This window comes from Trachemys scripta, chromosome 2, assembly GCF_013100865.1.
Source record: "Trachemys scripta elegans isolate TJP31775 chromosome 2, CAS_Tse_1.0, whole genome shotgun sequence".
Taxonomy (NCBI): Eukaryota; Metazoa; Chordata; order Testudines; family Emydidae; genus Trachemys; species Trachemys scripta.
Genome location: NC_048299.1, coordinates 2423858 through 2442215, shown reverse-complemented (window position 1 = coordinate 2442215; position 18358 = coordinate 2423858). Strand labels below are relative to the sequence as shown.

The 18358-nt window shown below is 60.7% G+C and overlaps 1 protein-coding gene across 1 annotated transcript in view; it reads left to right on the top strand.

Annotated features, from left to right (window-relative positions):
- Positions 1–18080, top strand: part of PTPN23 (protein tyrosine phosphatase non-receptor type 23) — a 38128-nt gene extending 20048 nt beyond the window's left edge. The window contains exons 8-25 of the mRNA XM_034759729.1: positions 893–1024; positions 1375–1422; positions 2316–2372; positions 3788–3846; positions 4324–4403; positions 4862–4976; positions 5562–5627; positions 6383–6528; positions 6975–7283; positions 8313–8467; positions 8917–9068; positions 9674–9853; positions 10390–12766; positions 13860–14044; positions 14427–14531; positions 14986–15124; positions 15281–15394; positions 15602–18080. Coding sequence (XP_034615620.1) covers positions 893–1024; positions 1375–1422; positions 2316–2372; positions 3788–3846; positions 4324–4403; positions 4862–4976; positions 5562–5627; positions 6383–6528; positions 6975–7283; positions 8313–8467; positions 8917–9068; positions 9674–9853; positions 10390–12766; positions 13860–14044; positions 14427–14531; positions 14986–15124; positions 15281–15394; positions 15602–16141 — 4959 coding nt within the window. The 3' untranslated portion in view covers positions 16142–18080. The remainder of the gene's footprint in view (positions 1–892; positions 1025–1374; positions 1423–2315; positions 2373–3787; positions 3847–4323; positions 4404–4861; positions 4977–5561; positions 5628–6382; positions 6529–6974; positions 7284–8312; positions 8468–8916; positions 9069–9673; positions 9854–10389; positions 12767–13859; positions 14045–14426; positions 14532–14985; positions 15125–15280; positions 15395–15601) is intronic.
- The last annotated feature ends 278 nt before the right edge of the window (positions 18081–18358 follow it).

The following is an 18358-nucleotide window of genomic DNA, read 5'->3' as shown; positions in this document are numbered from 1 at the left end:
TTAGCTGTTTCGACTCGAGAGAGATCTTGGAGTCATTGTGGATAGTTCTCTGAAATCATCCACTCAATGTGCAGCAGCAGTCCAAAAAGTGAACAGACTGTGGGGAATCATTAAGAAAGGGATAGATAATGAGACAGAAAATATCACATTGCCTCTCTATAAATCCATGGTACACCCGCATCTTGAATACTGAGTGCAGATGTGGTCGCCACATCTCAAAAAAGATATATTGGAATTGGAAAAGGTTCAGAAAACGGCATCAAAACTGATTAGGGGTCTGGAACAGCTTCCATATGAGGAAAGATTAAAAAGCCTGGGACTTTTCATCTTGGAAAAAAGGGGGGATATGATAGAGATCTATAAAATCATGACTGGTGTGGAGAAAGTAAATAAGGAAGTGTTCTTTACTCCTTCTCATAACACAAGAACTAGGGGTCACCAAATGAAATTAATAAGCAGCAGGTTTAAAACAAACAAAAGGAAGTATTTTTTTTCACACAATGTACAGTCAACCTGTGGAACTCCTTGCCAGAGGATGTTGTGAAGGCCAGGACCATAACAGGGTTAAAAAAAGAACTAGATAAGTTAATGGAGGATAGGTCCATCAATGGCTATTAGCCAGGCTGGGCGGGGATGGTGTCCCTAGCCTCTGTCTGCCAGAAGCTGGTAATGGGCAACAGGGGATGGATCACTTGATTATCTGTTCTGTTCATTCCCTCTGGGGCACCTGGCATTGGCCACTGTCAGAAGACAGGATACTGGGCTAGATGGACCTTTGGCCTGACCCAGTATGGCCGTTCTTATGTTCTTAACTGGCACTAGGGCTTTCTCTTGGGATTCTGATGCTGTGACTCTGCCCTGAAATACCTCTTGACCGTTTCTCTCCACATAGGTAGTGGACTACTACAAAGAGGCCTGCCGGGCTTTGGAGAACTCGGACACAGCCTCGCTGCTGGGGAAGATTCAGAAGGACTGGAAGAAGCTGGTGCAGATGAAGATCTACTATTTTGCTGCTATCGCTCACGTAAGTGGGAAGAATGAGGCTGTGCATTGGGAGTTTCACCCTGGCTGCCCAAGAGGAACGGCCTGGCGTCCCTCCACTTGTGGGTGGCTGCGGCTGCTTAAACCCGCTGGGAGGTGGTGGTCACCATGGGCGTGAAGTTCCTGAGTGTACCTGGACACCGGCGAAATTGTCTTCTGTAGTGAGTCCCCTGGCTGGCTTTGTAGGGCTTCAGTCAGTTTCTCTTGAGCCCTTCCCCGAATGAGGACCTCTGCCATCATCAGACTCCAAAGAGAAACTGCTGAGCTCCAGTTCATTTGCAAATTTGAGACCATCAGATACGGATGGACATCATTGGTTGTGTTTCTTTGCAGTTGCATATGGGAAAACAGGCTGAGGAGCAGCAGAAGTTTGGAGAACGAGTAAGTAAAACTATTTCTGCTTCGGGTTAGTTAATACTCCTGCAATCCAGCTGTAAACCAAGTTCCATCTCGCGTGGGCTTGACCGTTACCCTTTGAAGAGGTTGGGCTACATTGGCAGGAACTCAGCTGTCCATGATACCAAGGACACATTGAAATCTTTGGTGTCTATTAAACTGTAACTTGGACACCCCTGCCACGTCTGCATCAATCCGTGGGGCAAATAGCTGATTGGCCTCCCCTACTCCATGTGAACTTGGGCACCATCTTTCTTGTTACTGTGTAAATTTCCAACTAGGTTTGTTCTTTGGTCCTAAAACTCCTCGCTGGTGTCCTGCCCATGGAGTGAGCTGTCCCCCAGCAGGGATAGAGTTAAGGCTGAAAGCTTGTATATGCTGGTGGATGTGACTTTCCAACCCTGTTGTCAGAAGAGAATCTACACTTGCATGCTTGCCCTTTTCCATGTGATTCCCATTGGGTGCCGTGCAATGGAGGCACCAAACGCAGTTCTAGAGCAGGCATTACCACGAGGAGACAATGCCTGCTCTGGAACCTGGGCTAGAAGAATGGCAGCATGTGATGTCAGTATCTGGATCGCTGAAGTGGTGGTGTGTGGCACTGCATTTCTCATGTACCTCCCTTCTCTAGAAAATGTCCCACGGTTGTCTCATGGGCAGTGTACCTTAATCTGGGTTGCTTGATTGTGCTATTAATTTGCTCCTTCTTAGAAGGCCCCGCTGTACTTAATGGCGTTGGATTGTCCCAGGTATCTACACAGGGTTCGTTGGCCTATTGACTGCATGTGCCACAGCAAGTGTGTGTGTGCGTGTACTCTTGTGACTCCTTCCGAGCTCGTAGAGGAGTTTGGCAGAACTTCTGTCTGCTTTCTCTGCAGGTTGTCTACTTCCAGAGCGCTCTGGATAAACTCAACGAAGCTATCAAACTGGCAAAGGTAAGCTGCTTTCTTGTCCGTGGTACTGATTGCCTTTAAAAAAAAACCATCAGTCCTCGGGGCAGTTTGGGGCCTAAGCGTCTAGCAGTGCACTTTCCAGGCGCTGCTCTGGGATCAGTGCTCAAAACACAGTTATTGAGAGCGCTGGTAGTGAGCAACCAAAGACTGTAACAGTCAGTGACTCGTGCACTTTCAGAACGTGCCATTGGAGCAGGGCGGGCTGGCTGGCTTTCCGATAGTGCAAAGCATTGGTTTCCGGCTCCAGCAGCTCTCGAGGAAACTTTCCAAGCACCAGCTCTTTGGAAGAACTTCCCAAGGGAGGTGGCGGAAGCCCCGTTGCTTGACGATAGGGAGCAGTTGTGCATGGTTAGGGAGAAAGACAAGACCTACCAGGTTCTATGTACCTTTCTCTTGGCACTGAGAAGACTGGCCACTGGAATAGGTCAGACTTTATGGGGGCCATGGTAATCGGAATGGTGTGACTTTTGAAACCTGCCTTACAGTCGTAATCCTCTGCCACTGGAGAGCTGCGGGTCCTGCTTTTCCAGTACAATAGGGGGTCTGTCTCCTGCCCTGGGGGTTTGTGAATGCTGAGATGCTGGTGCCTCCTGGTTTCTAGGTCTAATAGGGCTTTTAGTGCTGCACTAAGACTGAGAAAAGGCCAGTCTGGATCTTGGTGTCCTCCTTCCCTGCCCCCTGGGAGCCTACGTGCGTCACACATGTCAGACTGGGGGGGAGGGTGGGGCTTAACTGACCTCCTCCATTGCACAGAAGGAACTTGCTAGTTTAATGCAGCCCTGGTCCACACTGGGAAGCCCTAAGTTTCTACTGGAGGCTGCATCTGACCCCCACTCGCTGTAGTACTGACTCCAGACGTGTGCTACAGCCCGGGGGGGCCAGACTCACTCGTGATTTTACTCCAGCGACTTGAGCCCGCCACCCAGCTGGTGACTTTGGCCCATTTATGGCACGTGATGCAGACAAGAAGTAGGTGGCAGTCACCACCGTGGCAGAGGAACGCAAGCCCCCGAGTTTGACACTTGTGGCTGAGGAGTTTGGCACAGGATTGACCCGCCTTGTGTTTGTGGTGCTCCGAATCCCAGCTGTCTGTTGTGAATAACAAGTCAGCCTGCAGAATGCACCCAAGGGCTGGCGTCTGCCAGAGTCTGCAGGCAGCCTGCAGCTCTGAGCTGTTCACTGCTCTGTTCATCTCTGCTGGCTACTCGCTCTGGAAGTGGGTTAGGGGGAAATGGGGTGACAGTGAGGGTCGCCAGGCTGCTTCTGCCTTCAGGTCACTGCTTAGTTTGTGGAGGGCAGCAGGATGCAGCATTCGAAAGGGCTGCTCAGGGTGTTACATCGACTGCAGCGATGTGGCAGGACTGGCTGTGTTAACTTGTGTTTTGTGCCTCTTCTAGGGTCAGCCTGAAACGGTGCAGGAAGCCCTGCGATTCACCCTGGATGTGATCGGGGGAAAGTGAGTCTGCAGCTGGAATTGCCTCTGGGACTAGAGTCTGTCTCTAGGCTCAAACCTCGTTGCTGAATCTCTCCCGCCCCTCTGCTCGCTCTGGGGAGCTCTTCTCTTTGTAGGGTCTCAGTATATAGGGCCAAATTCACATGTGCTGCTAGTGAGTGTAGGTCTGTTCTGTACAGGCTCTTCTCATGGTGTCCGCACTGTAGCATCTTAGCGCCGTGAGCAGCACGTTAAGTGACGTAGCTAACGTCTGTCACACATGGTTCGTCCTCTCCCCAGAGGGAACTGGGTGGAGTTGTACCCAGTGACTGGCAGGTGAAGATCAGCCTGTAGAATAGAGATAGCGTCTTCTGGGGGCATCAGGTGGGCAGCAAAACCCCCCTCTTGAGGCCCCTGCCCATCTAACCCAGCAAGCTCACTCCTTGAGTCCCAGCCGGGTCCCCCTTCCCCTCCCTGGATTTACACTTCAATTGTTCGTAGGTACAATTCGGCCAAGAAGGATAATGACTTCATCTACCACGAAGCTGTCCCTGCGCTGGACACCCTGCAGTCAGTGAAAGGTGAGGCAGGCTGGGCACATCCATCCCTCTGCTGCTGCCCTCAGCTCTGCAAAACCACGCCATGGCTGGTGCATAAACCTTCAGCCCAGCACAGTCCGGGCTCTGGGCGGGAGTGAGGGGGTGGGGATCAGCGAGTGGGGAAGACGGCGCTCTGAAAGGGAAGCACTGCGTGCTTTGCACAGGTATCTTGGTAATGGGCAGCAATGAGAACATGCAGCCCCAGTAGCACAGGTGGGTTTGGTACCAGTCTCTAACCCCTTAGCACCACTGATGTCGCTCACGCTAGGAACTTCCTGCTCCCGGGTCTCCATAGCACCTGCTGGAGGTGAACAGTTGTTGGTTGTGTTTTGGTGGCAGGGGCAGCCCGAAAAACAGCCTTGGGCATGAAGGGAAGTGCCGTGCCCTTGACTAGAATAATTCGCAGGCATCCGTGTCAGACTGTTCTCTTCTATACCCAGGTGCCACCCTGGTGAAGGCCCTTCCCGTCAACCCCACCGACCCAGCTGTCACGGGCCCGGATATCTTTGCCAAGCTGGTGCCAATGGCCGCCCATGAGGCATCTTCGCTGTACAGGTGAGTGGAAGGGATCTCCGTAGCAAGTACTTCCCGGGGCGTCCGCCCTCAGTACGGGAGGGTGCGGATCCTGCCTCGGGGGCCAGGAAGCTGGGGCCAGTGATTCCCTGGCGCACGCTCTTGAGCTGGGGCACGTGGTGGGTGATGAGGACGCGTCCGGCACTCGGCACGCCGCAGGTGAATGGGAACTGCAGGAGGCTGAACTCCCGGGAGAGACCTCCCCAAACAAATCCGAACCCCACCACCCCCTTCCTCCCCAGGGGCTGGGTCCCCAGCACCTTCTAGTGGAGCAGCCGAAACTGGACGCTCGGCTGTGCCTGCACCTGCCCTGAAAGGGCCCTTCAGCGTCTCCAGTCCTGAGTGTTTCTCCCTCAGCTCTTGCCTGCCCGCTTCTTCCAGCCCAGCTCTCCGGGAGCTCCTGGAGCAGGGCAGTGCTGGCCCTGGCTAGCCGTAGGGCTGGCTCAGCCTGCTCCCGGAGGGGCTAAGGAAGGTTCAAGTCCTGAGCAGGGTACCCGGCACAGGGCTCAGTGATTGTAAGTACCTTGGTTGACCTGGGTGCTGAGGGGTTTCTCTCGTCTGTCCTAGTGAGGAGAAGGCCAAGCTGCTGAGAGAAGTGATGGCGAAGATCGAGGCCAAGAACGAAGTCCTGGAGTACGTGTGCACTGAGACTGCGCTAGCGCGTGGGGTTTTCCTCGCGGGTGCGGATAGAGTTGGTCCCTGGCCAGTGCAGACCCGACAATGCGGGGATCCCCCGTTGCATCGCTGTTCTGTGTTTCCCCATCCCAGCTAACGGGAAGTGAACTCTGCTCCCTTCAGCCATGGCCCAATGCGAGATCGCCTCCCCCTGACCTGGCCTGGTGGGACGGCAGGTCTCCAAGGTGACCAAGGCACTGAAGGAAATGGGGCAGGTGATTCGGTACATGCTACCCTTCTCTGAGTCAGTACTGAGCCACTGCCCTAGAGGGTGCTGTGCGGCTGGAGCTCTCCTTTGGGAAGATACGGAAACCAAGGCAGTGGCGGACCCCACCGTTCCCCTGGCCCATTCCCAATAGCTGGGGTATTAACCCTGCATTCAGGCCCAGTTCCAATTTGGTTTGTTACATTTTGCCTCTCTGGATTCACCCTGTGTTTTGTGTGGCGCTCACCTTCCCTTCCTGTTCTGAGCTGTGTCGTGTGGTGTGTGCTGTCGTGCTGCTCCCCAGAGGCGGCTGCATTTCCGTGCTGGCGGAGGTGACCATGGGGTGTTCGTTCTGTAAAGCCCTTTGGGATCCTTCCAGTTTCTCATTTCTGAGAACCATGATCCTGCTTCCAAGAAATTGGCACCCATGTCTGCAGCCCAGGGGTGGCAGGGCTGTGCCCGGGAAGGGTTCTCCCACTGCTCAGAGGGCCCTGCTTTCTGTCTGCAGCCAGTTCATGGACTCCATGCAGCTGGACCCCGAGACAGTGGATAACCTGGAAATGTACAACCACATCCCCCCCGTCCTGATGGAGAAATGCGCCGCGCTCAGCGTGCGGCCAGACACTGTGAAGAACCTGGTTCAGTCCATGCAAGGTAAGAGCCGATGGAGGAAAGGCCAGTGAGTCATGGCAAGGGGGTCTGACTCCTGGGCTCTATTCTCTGCACCCCCAGGGATAGCTCAGTGGTTTGAGCATTGGCCTGGTAAACCTAGGGTTGTGAGTTCAATCCTTGAGGGGGCCATCTAGGGATCTGGGGCAAAAATCTGGGGATTGTTCCTGCTTTGAGCAGGGGGTTGGACTAGATACCTCCTGAGGTCCCTTCCAGCCCTGATATTCTGTGATTGACATGCCACCTCCTGTCTCTGCCTCTGCCTCCCCTGGTATGCTGGTGAAGTTTGCTAATTTCACTGGGACGAACGGGACCATTCGCTGCACCCCCAGGCAGAGCTGGCTCGGTCTCCAGTCGCGCTCCGGGGCCTTGCCCAGCCTCGCTGGAAACGCCACCAGTGTCCTAATGCCTCTGGTTCTCTGCCCCTCCAGTGCTTTCGGGAGTCTTCACAGACGTGGAGGCCTCTCTGAAAGAGATCAGGGACCTCCTGGATGACGACGAGCTGCAGGAGCAGAAGCTGCAGGAGCTGCTTGGCAAGCCAGGTTCTCCTCCTAGCCCTTCCCCGGGGCTGGCTGAGGTCAGCAAAGAGTGGGCCAAGTACATGGAGGTGCACGAGAAGGCCAGCTTCACCAACACAGAGCTGCACAAAGCCATGAACCTGCACATCAGCAACCTGCGACTGCTGAGCGGGCCCTTGGAGCAGGTGCGGGCTGCCTTGCCCGCGCCAGCCCTGACGGAAGGTGAGCGCCTAGGGCCACGGCATGCTGAGCTTCGCCCCTCCCTAGGAGAGCTCTGGCTGGGCTGGGCTGCGCCTGGCTTGCTGGCCTGCCGCTGATAGAGTCCCTCGCTGCGCCGAGGAGGCGTTAATGCCGACATCCACGCTAGTCTCCTTCCTTGGTCTTCCCTGGCTCTCGCTGCCCCCAGAAGAATGAATCTGCTCCTGTTGTGGGCTCCTGGCCTTGTCCCTCCCATGCTTTGGGCTCCAGCTGGGTCCCTCTGCTGGTTCCCAGCCTGCGGGGTCAGATGAAGAGCTAGTGATGGGGACAGAGGCTGGATCAGGAGGCAGGTTGGATCTAGATTCCTGGTGAAATTTCCAATCTACCCAGGCTCCGAGCTCTGGAACGCAGACAGACACACACCCCCCCCCTCCCCCCGGCTGGCTCAGAGACGCGCTGAGACGTCCAGTGCTGGGAGAACCTCCAGGCAACTCGGGCAGAGCTGAATGGCTGCAGGGGCATAGTATTAACTGGCCGGTCAGCGCCGTGAGCGCACGGCCGGCCGCGTGGCTTAGATTAATGGGGACGGCAAAGCATTGCTGCGGATCCTGGCGCCCGAGGATCGGATCTGTGGGTGATGGGTGGAGTATAAAGGGCAGAATGCCTCCAGCTAATGGCACCCCCTCACTCTGGCGGAGACCCCGGATCTGCTCCCTGGGGCAGAGTCCGACCTGACGCCAGCAGCTTGCTCGTCCTGTCTTGCTGCAGGGCTGGGCGAGCTGGGTTCGGTGGTGCCTCAGCATCGCCAGTTCGCTGAATTTCTGCTGGAGACTGTTCCTGGGGGGCTTGGCTCTCGGACCCCACAGCGTGTCTTGAGCAAGGGTCAAATTTAGCCCTGGAGCAGGGGGCCAGGTTCCGTTGGCACCAACAGGAGCTGTACCTGCCCATGCTAGGGATCGTGTTCCCCCCGGGGGGGTGAGCCGGGTGACTGCGGTATGAAGCCTGAGGGAGCGCCCCCAGGTGGTGATGGGTTTCTCCTCCCACCCCCCACAGACGACAAGCAGGTGCTGCAGAACTTGAAGCGGATCCTGTCCAAAGTGCAGGAGATGAAGGACCAGCGGATGTCCTTGGAGCAGCAGCTCCGTGAGATGATCCAGAAGGACGACATTACCACCTCCTTAGTGACGACCGACCGCTCAGAGATGAGGGTGAGACCCGGGGCAAAGTGCTGAGCTGCTGCCTCGCCTGGGACTATTACGTTCCAAACAGACGTCAACCTCCCCACCCCCACTCGCTGTTACTCCCTGTCCCTGCCTGCCGGCCATGGTCACATCCCCTTTGGAGCTGATTGAACTCCTGGGCCGTTTCCGCTGCTCTCTGCACTCTCCAGTGCGCTAGTGTCTCTGGTCAGAGCCGATGGTGGCGTCTGCAATGCCCCCCCCGAGTCACACCGAGGGCCTTGCTGCGCCCTGCTGTGCATCATGCTTCTATTGTGGCCTCTTCCTGCCACTGTCAGTGGGAACTTCCCATTGAACTTGCTGTCAGTCAGCCCCAGCCCTCCCCGCACTCAGCTTGTGGGGTTCCCCGCTGAGCCCCCCAGCCTAGCGCTGCAGCCGGCTCTCCCACTGACCCCAGCGCGCTCCTCTCGCCCCAACAGAAGCTCTTTGAAGAGCAGCTGAAGAAGTACGACCAGATCAAGGTGTATCTGGAGCAGAACCTGGCGGCCCAGGAGAACGTCCTGAAGGCCTTGACGGACGCCAACGTCAAGTATGCGGCGGTGCGGAAGGTCCTGGCTGAGGTGGAGCACAAGTGAGTGTGTGGGGAGCGGCGCGGCACCTGCTCCCAGCATGCAGCGCTATCCCTGTGCTGCGTAAAACGATCCTAGCCCTTGGCCAGGGTCTGCCATCTCCCATTCTCCGGTGGGGAATGCCCCCCAGCCAGCCCGAAGCCAGACGCTCGCTCTGTGCGCGCTAGCACCTCTCGGCCGGCCCAGGCAGCATCGTGATGCGGGGAAAGGGGTGGGGTCGCCAGCCCCTCCACTCTTCCTTTACAGAGATTCACATCCCAGCTGGGCCGGTGGTGGTTGCTGCTGACTTCGCCTCCCGTGCCCCATGGCGCTAACCCCAGGGTGCCCATAGACTGCCCCCCAGCAGGCCTTAGTGTTTGAGTCTGTCTGCTTTGAGACTGGTTCAACTATAAACCAGAGGGCTGGTCCTGGGCCCCCCACGGGCTGGTCCCTGATTGGAATGTGCAGGTGCCGTGGCTGTGGTGTAAACAAACCAACCCTGGGGGTTGGCCACCTAGAGGCCAGTGAGCCTTGCTCTCATCCTCCCCTCCCCCCATCCCCTGTGGTTTCCAGGACTGCTCTGTTAATATCGCTCCCCCCACTGCATACCCTGCATTGACTCTTCCAGGTGGAACACCACGCTGCAGACACTGGTGGCCTCCTATGAAGCCTACGAAGACCTGATGAAGAAGTCTCAGGAGGGGAAAGATTTCTACGCGGATCTGGAGAGCAAAGCAGCCAAGCTCCTGGAGAAGGCCCGGGCGTCCTGCCAAGCATCCGAAGCAAGCCGGCAGCAGGTCCTGGAAAGGTAGGTCACTGCCCCACGTCCGCTCCACCTTGGAGGGTGGGGGGTGAGTTCTGCTACTCCTTGCATCTGATTGGCCTTCTGCAGTGGTCAGCTCCTTCGCCATGTTCATGTTTCTCGGGGTGGGGGTTGGGCATGCCGTGGAGCTGAGAACCTGAATGTTGGGGTGTTTCTTTCAGGCTCCCCCAAGTCCCCTAGCGTGGGAGGGTGACTAGGAGTGGTGCAGAGACCGAGTGGCACAAGAGACTCCTTAACAGTGACCACGACAGGGCCTGGGGATGAAATTGGACCCTAGAGCCTCAGCTGGGTGCCAAGGGCGCAGACTCCGCTACTGCTGCTGGCTATCTCAGCGATAGAGCCCAAACCCCTCTCCCCTCCCGGGGGGTCCCTGCAGGAGAGGCTGGAGGTACCTTCTGCCAGCACCTGGGACTCCGGCACTTAGAGCTGGGCGGATGGGGGAGGCAGCGCACGCCCGCTCCGCTCCAAACACCGGCACCGCGAGGCTGGTTGGCATCACGTGCCTGGTCTTGCTTTGGCAGAGAAATGAAGAAGAAGCCGCCTCCGAGGCCCACTGCTCCCAAACCGGCCCTGCAGAAGAAGGGCTCTGAGCGGGACCTGGACCTCGCAGCCGGCCTGGACGGAGCAGACCTACAGCAGCTGGGCTCCCTCTCTCTGGCCGACCTGCCGGAAGAGCTCCGGAGCTTGCCCCCTGACGTGCTGGCAGCGCATCTCACCAGGCTGCCAGCGGACGCCCTGGCTGCCTTCTCCATCAACCCGGCCTTCAGCGGCGGTGGCATGAGGCCCCCAGGCCCGGAGGCTTTCCCGGCTGGCGCCCGGACAGCCAATGCTCCGATACAGCCGCCGATGGCAGCGCAGCCTGGCGTTCCCTTTAACCCTGCTCAGTTCGGTGCTTCGGTGCCTCTGCCGGGACACTACTTCCCCGGCCGCCTGGCGACCCCCCCGCAAGGTGCCCCTGGGAGCCCTCTGCAAGGCCCCTTCCCCCCGCAGACCTACAGCGGGCCCCCTGTGCTGCCGGCCCAGGTGATGCAGCCCCACAGGCCTCCAAGTTCTGCCCCGTCGCCCAGCCCTCAGCTCTACCCGGCTGGCGCCCTGTGGAGAGGCCCTGGACACCCCAGCCCCGCCTCTGCCCCCATTCAGCCCGGCTACGCAGTCCCTCAGGTGCCTCCCCAGAGATCCTCCCCCCAGCATGTGCCCATGCCTGGCTCTGCTCCAGTTCCCATCACTCCCAGTGCCACCTACAGGATGGGGCAGCCGGTCTCCTCCTGTGGGGCTCTGCCAGGCGGCCTCCCCACTGCCATGGGCCCGCCTCAGCCCCCCCGGTTCAGTGGCCAGGCCCCAGGAGGGAGCGACGGCCCTCCTCACCCCCTTGGGGTCCGCCCGGCCACCACAACCGTTGACAGCATCCAGGCACCCATTTCCAGCTACACCGCGCCCAGGGCCATGGGCGGGCACATGCCCCCGCGGCTCACCAGCCAGCCACCTGGGCTCCCTCCTCAGGGCAGCTTCCTTGGCCCGCCCGCCTTGTTCCCCTACGCCCAAGGCGGCATCCAGCCGTTCGGCCAGCAGCCCCCGTTCCCAGCGGGGCCGCCCGCTCCGAGCTTCCCCCAGCAGCAGTACCCACCTCAGGGTCAGGCCCAGCTCCAGCCGCTGCCCATGTACCAGCCACAGGCCCAGTTCCCGACCCAGTTCCCTGGCCAGCATTCGGGGCTGGCCCACGTTTCTCCCCAGCCTCCCACCCATGCCCAGATCCATGGCCCGCTGAGAACACAGCTCTACCCGCTTCCTGCCCAGGATAACGCCCCTCACGCCTTCCCTGCAGCTATGCCCCGCGGGCCTCCCCCGCTGTCTCAGAGCCTCCCAGGCACTATGGGGGCCCCGGCTCAGCAGCTCCACCCTCGCCCCTCGCTGGCCGGCATGCAGCCCATGCCAGCCGGCACCTCCGCTCAAGTGGTCTCTGCGATGCCCTATTGTCCTGCCCCTTCTGCCTGCCATCCGGGGCCCCCTACAAACCAGCTGCCGCCTGGCTCTGCCATGCCACTGGCTGGTCCCCAGCCCCCATCTTCGAGTCAGTCCGGCCCTCACCATGTCCCGTCTTCCCCCAGTCCCGCTCTGAGCCAGATGCCAGGCGGCGTTATTGTCCCAGGTCCTGCCATCCCTTCCCCGGCGCCATCCCCCCAGCCATCCCTGACTATCCAGCCTCCAGCCATCTTGCCTTCCTCAGTGCCTGGCGCCCCTGCCCTGCCACAGCGACCCCCCCCATCGCTCACCCCCGGCGCGGCCCCGCTGGCACAGGGCCCTGCCGAGGTCCAGTTCCACCGGCAGAGCTCTTCCACGGACGATCTCCTGTCTTCGAGCCCGGAGAGCCAGCACGGGGGCTCCAAGACGGCGGTGAACCAGCCGCTGCTGCAGCCCACCAAGGCCGACGCCAAGGAGGGGCACAAACCCAAGGCGGTTCAGCTGATCGAGAACGACCCGTACGAGAAGCCCGAGCACATCATGAGACTGCTGTCCGAGCTGGATCGGTTCCGGGGCATGGTGGCCAGCCTGGAGAGGCCCGTCCCCAGGAGCGTCCCCGAGCTGGACGGCATCTGGAAGGAGCTCCAGGATGCCCAGGAGAGGGATGCCCGGCAGCTGTCCATCGCCATCGCCCGCTGCTACTCCATGAAAAACCGCCACCAGGACATCATGCCCTACGACAAGAACCGCATCGTTCTGCAGTCGGGCAAGGACGACTACATCAACGCCAGCAAGGTGGAGGACCTGTCCTCCTACTGCCCCACCATCATCGCCACACAGGCCCCGCTGGTGGGGACGGCCTCCGACTTCTGGTTGATGATCTACGAGCAGAAGGTCTCCCTCATAGTCATGCTGGTCTCGGAGCAGGAAATAGAGAAGGTAGGATCTCCAGGAGCTCCTCAGGGCAGGACTTTCTCACCCGGCAGCTTCCGTGAGGGGGGTGGTAACGTGGACAGTGATCAGTAGTTCTACATGCCCACCGAGGGTGGGGCAAGAAGGAACTGGCTTGTGGAAAGAGAGCTGTAGGCTGGGTCTTGGGGAAAGCTTTCGAACAAACAGGGTCGTTAAGCCCTGGATCAGCCGTCCCAGGAAGGTGGTGGATTCCTGGCATTGGCCATGTTGGACAAACCCCTGTCAGGGATGGTCCAAGTTTACTTGGTCCTGCCTCAGCATGGTGGGGTGGGCTTGATGATTTCTCGAGGTCCTTCCAGCCAGACAAGCCGAGCGAGGTGGGGATGGTCTCACTCGAAAGCTGAGCTCCTGGCCGGGCGTTGGCATGGAGCCTGCGGGTGGGCACTCTGCATTGCCTTGAAGGTGACAGCGGCAATGCCACAGGGGCTTGATGGGTCCCAGGAAGGGGGGAGTCGAGGCTGTGGAGAACCCCCCAGGTTGAGGGGTGGGAGACGTTGCCCGTGTGTCAGTGTTCAGGAGATAGTGCTGGGTTGCGGATCCACCCAGCCAAGCTAGAGACCCCTCAGGGCTGTACCATCCACAGCTACGGGGGCAAGTAACATACACCTGGCATCTTCCATCTGGGATGGTGTGTGCCGGGATAATGGCACCTGGCCCTGAAATGCAGCCACCTCTGGGTGGAACATGACGGTGTTGAACAACACACAGCATCACTACACTAGACTCAGGCCAGGAGGCGAAGGATGCTGTGTCTGTCTGTGACTGCGCGGCAGGGGAGAGTTTGGGAAGGCAGCTGGTGACAACTGAGAGAGGAACTTGGCCAGGGCCCCAAGGCTGCCAGTTCCTCTGGGCAATTTGTTGGTTTGTCCCCCTGAGCCTGGGGCAGGATGTCCCTGGCCTTGTGTTCTGGGCTGGGGTGGGCCGGGGGGTGGTGTGGTCTGGGCTGCAGGCTGGGGGGGCCCCGGTGGCTCTGCACTGGGGGGGGCGGTGGTGGTCTGGGCTCCACTCCTTGCGTTGTGCTCTTGGGCTCCGCGTGCTGAGCCGGTCTCTCGCCCCGTAGCAGAAGGTGGTGCGGTACTTCCCGCAGGAGCGGGGCCAGCCCATGGTGCAGGGCCCCATCACCTTGATCCTCACCAGCCTGAAGGTGGCCCCGACGCACGTGGAACGGATGATCACCCTGCAGTTCCGCGACCAGAGCCTGAAGCGCACCGTCATCCACCTGCAGTTCACAGCCTGGCCTGAGCTGTACGTGCCGTGGGGCGGCGGGGGGCGGGCGGCGGGAGGCCCTGGGGGCTCCTGGCTCATTAGATCAGCATTTCCCACCCCAGGGGCTGGGCTGCAGGCACTGCCCTAGGGCAGAGCTACTGTTCCCTCCCAGCTGGTGCCCCCCAGGGCCCTGTGGGGTGGCACGATCTCACTAGTGGCACTGTAGACCCTACCAGGCCCCCGGGGGGGGAGGGGAAATCGGGCTCTGTCCCACTGAAAGGAGCGTGGCACCTCCCTCGAGCACCCAGCTCCTGGGATGGGGGTAGAAACCCTCTCCCGCAAGGCTTGGCAGGCCAGGGTCTGGCTCTGGGCACAGCAGGTCCTTGCCCACCTGCCAGCAGCTCCTCCCTTCCTCCTGCAGGGGCCTGCCCGACAGCAAGGGGAACCTGCTGCGGTTCATCCAGGAAGTACACGGGCACTACCTGCACCAGCGCCCCCTGCACACCCCCATCGTGGTCCACTGCAGGTAAGGCCGGGTTCGCCGCTCGGCCTGAGCTAGGGAGTGGAGCGCTGCAGCCGTCTGGGCCCAAAGCAGTGACCTGCGCGAGCACCAGCTCTCCCCCGACAAGCGCTCTGCCGGGGGGCAGGGCGGGCGTCCTGCCCGTTTGGAGCAAACCTCCCTCCGAGGCCAGCAAGAGCCCAGGGTAGAAAACCAGTGCATTGCTGGGAGGCTGCAGGGCTGGCTCTTTCCCCAGGAGTCCCCAAGCCGGACTGCAGCCCTGCCGTGCGTGGCAGAGGACACCCCGGCCCAGGATCTGGCCCTTGGGGAGAAGGGGCACATTACCCACAATGCAGTGCTGGGGAAGGGGGCACACTACCCACAATGCAGTGCTGGTGGCTTCCTAGTCCCCCACTCCCGCTCACCTAGGCTTTGGCAGGGTTCCCCAACGATGCCCCCGGGCGCTGTCTCTTCCCACCAGCTCTGGGGTGGGGCGCACTGGCGCCTTCTGTCTGATGTACGCAGCAATGCAGGAGGTGGAGGCCGGGAACAGCATCCCTGACCTGGCCCAGCTGGTGAAGAGGATGCGGCAGCAGAGGAAGCACATGCTGCAGGAGAAGGTAATGTGCTGGGGGAGGGGGAGGTGGGGGCCCAGGCACCTGGTTCAGCAGTGCCATGCGGCCCTTTGAATGGCACAGAGTCTGCTCGGCTCTGGCCGCTCCTGGCACCTGGGCGTGTCTGGGCTCAAGGGATCTCGCCGGCTGCTTCTCTTCCAGCTGCACCTCAAGTTCTGCTACGAAGCCGTCCTCAAGCACGCCGAGCAGGTGCTGCAGAGACACGGGGTCACCACGCCGGCTTCCAGCAAGCCCCCCAGCAGTGCTGCCCAGAAGGTGGGTACCGGTGCTGGGCAGAGCGGGGCTCCGGAGACATCCTCCCCTGGGCCCCTGTGGCCAGAGCCTGGCAGCACCAGGCCGAGCGGCCTCACTGTGGTGGCTCGGGATCACGCTGACTGGAGCAGGGCAATCTAGTCTCCAGGCGGGGGCCGGCTGGGCCTGTCTGAGGGAGGGGCCTGGGCTGACCTCTTGCTTCTCTTTCAGCTGTACCTGCATCAGGACCCGCAGGACCTGGTGCTGGGCGGGGACATGCCCATCAGCTCCATCCAGGCCACCATTGCCAAGCTGAGCATCAAGCCCCCCGGGGGCAGCCCGGAGCCTCCCCCAGACTGGCAGCTGCCCGAGCCAGCAGCAATGCCCGAAGCCGCGAGCCCAGGGGCGGTCCCTGCAGCACCCGCCAGCATCGCCCAGCCCAGCCTGACGGAGCACGTGCCCCCCACCAGTGCCGAGCTGCCCCCCACCATGCCCGTGCCGCCGCCCGAAGCCGAGAGCAGCAACCATGTGGAGGAGAGACCCAGCAGGGAGCCTTCAGCCACAAGCCTGGCTCCTTCCTCTTCCTCGCTGGAGCTGCTGGCCTCGCTGACCCCTGAGGCCTTCTCCTTGGACAGCTCCCTGAAGGGCAAGCCGCGGATGAACAAGCAGAGCTTCCTGCAGCCCCAGAACGGGGAGGGGCTGCGGGGGCCCCGGCCCAGCGACGACCCCCTCAGCATGCTGGACCCGCTGTGGACACTGAATAAAACCTGAGCCGGGGGGGGGCCCGGCCCAGCTCTGGGGACATGGGCACACACAGCCCCTCCCTGGCCGTGCCAGCACAGCCTGTGCGGAGCCCCCTAGCGTGATGGCTGGAAACTGGGGTGTTGGACCACAGCCTCTGTCCCCGCTCAGCCCTGGCTGCAGAGAGGGGTGAGAAATGCACACACAGCACTACATGCCAGCTCCCCACTCAGTGCCTGGGCCCCCCTGGCAGCTAGCCCGGGGTGACCCCACGGCACGGAGAGCCAGCCATTCCCCAGCCCAGCCCAGCTGTCCTGCACCAGTCCAGGGCTGCTGCTTGTCCCAGAGCCCCTCCTGGTGGGAGACTGGCCTTGGGGCAGCAGAGGCGGCCCTTGTCCCTTCTGGCACAGCTGGCCCCACTGCTGCTCCTGCCTTGGGCCCGGAGCCGGCCCTGCAGTGCCCCTGCACTTCCATTCACAGACCCCAGGGGACGGAGCTGAACGGGTGCATGGCGCAGAGCCTGGGCTGCTGGAGCCTGGCGAACGGATCTGCGCTGTGCCCCAGCGGCTCTCCAGGCAGGTCCCCTCGGCTCAGATGCTGGCCGAGAGCCCCCAGCTGCAGTGAGGCTTGTCCCAGCCGGGGGAGGGACGTCCGGCTCTCGGGCTGCACCATGGCTCCCTGCTCCTCCTCGCGGTGCCCACTTGCCCGTCCCTGCTTCTTGCTCTGGCGCTGGGCGAGAGCAGAGCAATTCCTCCCCCACCCTGGCCCAGGCATGTGGGGGCGCCTCCCTCAGCGCTTCTCTCTCCTAGCTTCTGCCGCAGTGTCGCCCCCTGGGCTGCATAGCGTGTACTGCAGGCTTCCCCCTCCACGAGGCGCACACCCTGCTTCTGGGACGGGGTGCCCTGCCCGGGGTTACACGCCTGGGGTCTGTCTCCTGCTGCGGTCGGCCAGTTGTGAAGGGCAGGGGGTTGGCACAGCGTGGGCAGGGGCTGGGCCTGGCGCTCTCAGCCCAGGTAACCTGCAGGTTTAACACGGCCGGCTACAAACCCTGGGCCTGGGGCAGGCGGCGGCTGCAGTTTTGCAGCTGGGTTTGCTGGCAGCAGGGCTGGGGAGGGGGGAAATCGTAGCTGTGAGTACGCGGGGAGCTGCTGCATGCGGTGGGGGGGATTGGTGCACGTGACAGTAAATCGGTGATGGGTCATTCCTGGGGTCTGAAATAGCTTTGATTCTCTGCACCTTGCCCCGAGCTCTCACCACTGGGCGTGAGGTTTTCTTGCCGAGGCGCTAGCCGGCTCGCGCTGGAAGCCCAGAGGTGAGATGGGGCACGGGCTGTGCATGGAAATGGATTCAGTGTCCACCCCCTGGGGCTGCTGGGATTCCAGCTGGGGGGGATCCTGGTGCTGCTGGGTTGGGTTCTCCTGCACAGAGCTTACGGGAAGGCGCCAGAGGACGGATGCTCCTGGGCAGGACCCCGGGGGTGGCAGCCAGGCCAGCTGCTGCCCAGGAGCTGGGCTTGTTCTCTGTTGAGCTGTGGGGACTGGCTGGAACTGGCAGCAGCAGGAGACCAGGTCAGCGTGTCCTTAGCAAGCCCATTACAGCGGGGGGATGGGACCTCGATTGCTTAGCTAACTAGTTCCCACCCGCGGCTCGCCTGCTGGGGCTCTTGGGTGCATCTCATACTGTACAGCGCCCCCTTCCCCCCCAGGCTTCAGTGCTGGGCCCTGTGGGCGCTCCTGCGTGTGCCTCCCGCAGCCTGGGCTGGGCAGTGCAGGCCGATCGCGGCGCCGAGCAGAAATGGCCACGGTGCATGGCCCTGGAGCGTGTGCTGCCGGTGCCCCTTGGAGCTCTCGGTGCCTCTGCTTTTGTACAAATGTAACATTGTCCGTCCCCATGTTCTGATCTGACTCTGTAATTAGAACTGACTTTTTCAGCTCTTTGCTACTCCAATAAATGGACAATTTGCTCTGGAGCCGTAGTGGGAGTTGTGGACCTGAATTAAACCCTGGTGGAGTTTGGGGATGGGGGAATCCTGTGCCATGGCCAAGCTGGGAAACAGCTGTGGCACAGAGCCCCTCTCCCCCTTTCCTGTTGGACGGCCTGCGGGGTTTTCTAAGTCAAGTGGGGCTGGAGCCTGAGCTCACCTCCCAGTGCTTCCTCCAGGCACCTGTTGGGCGGTGGGCTTTCCTAAGTGCCAAATCACCTGCTCACCAGCTCCCAGCTGCAGAGGGACTGAGGCTATGGGTCTAG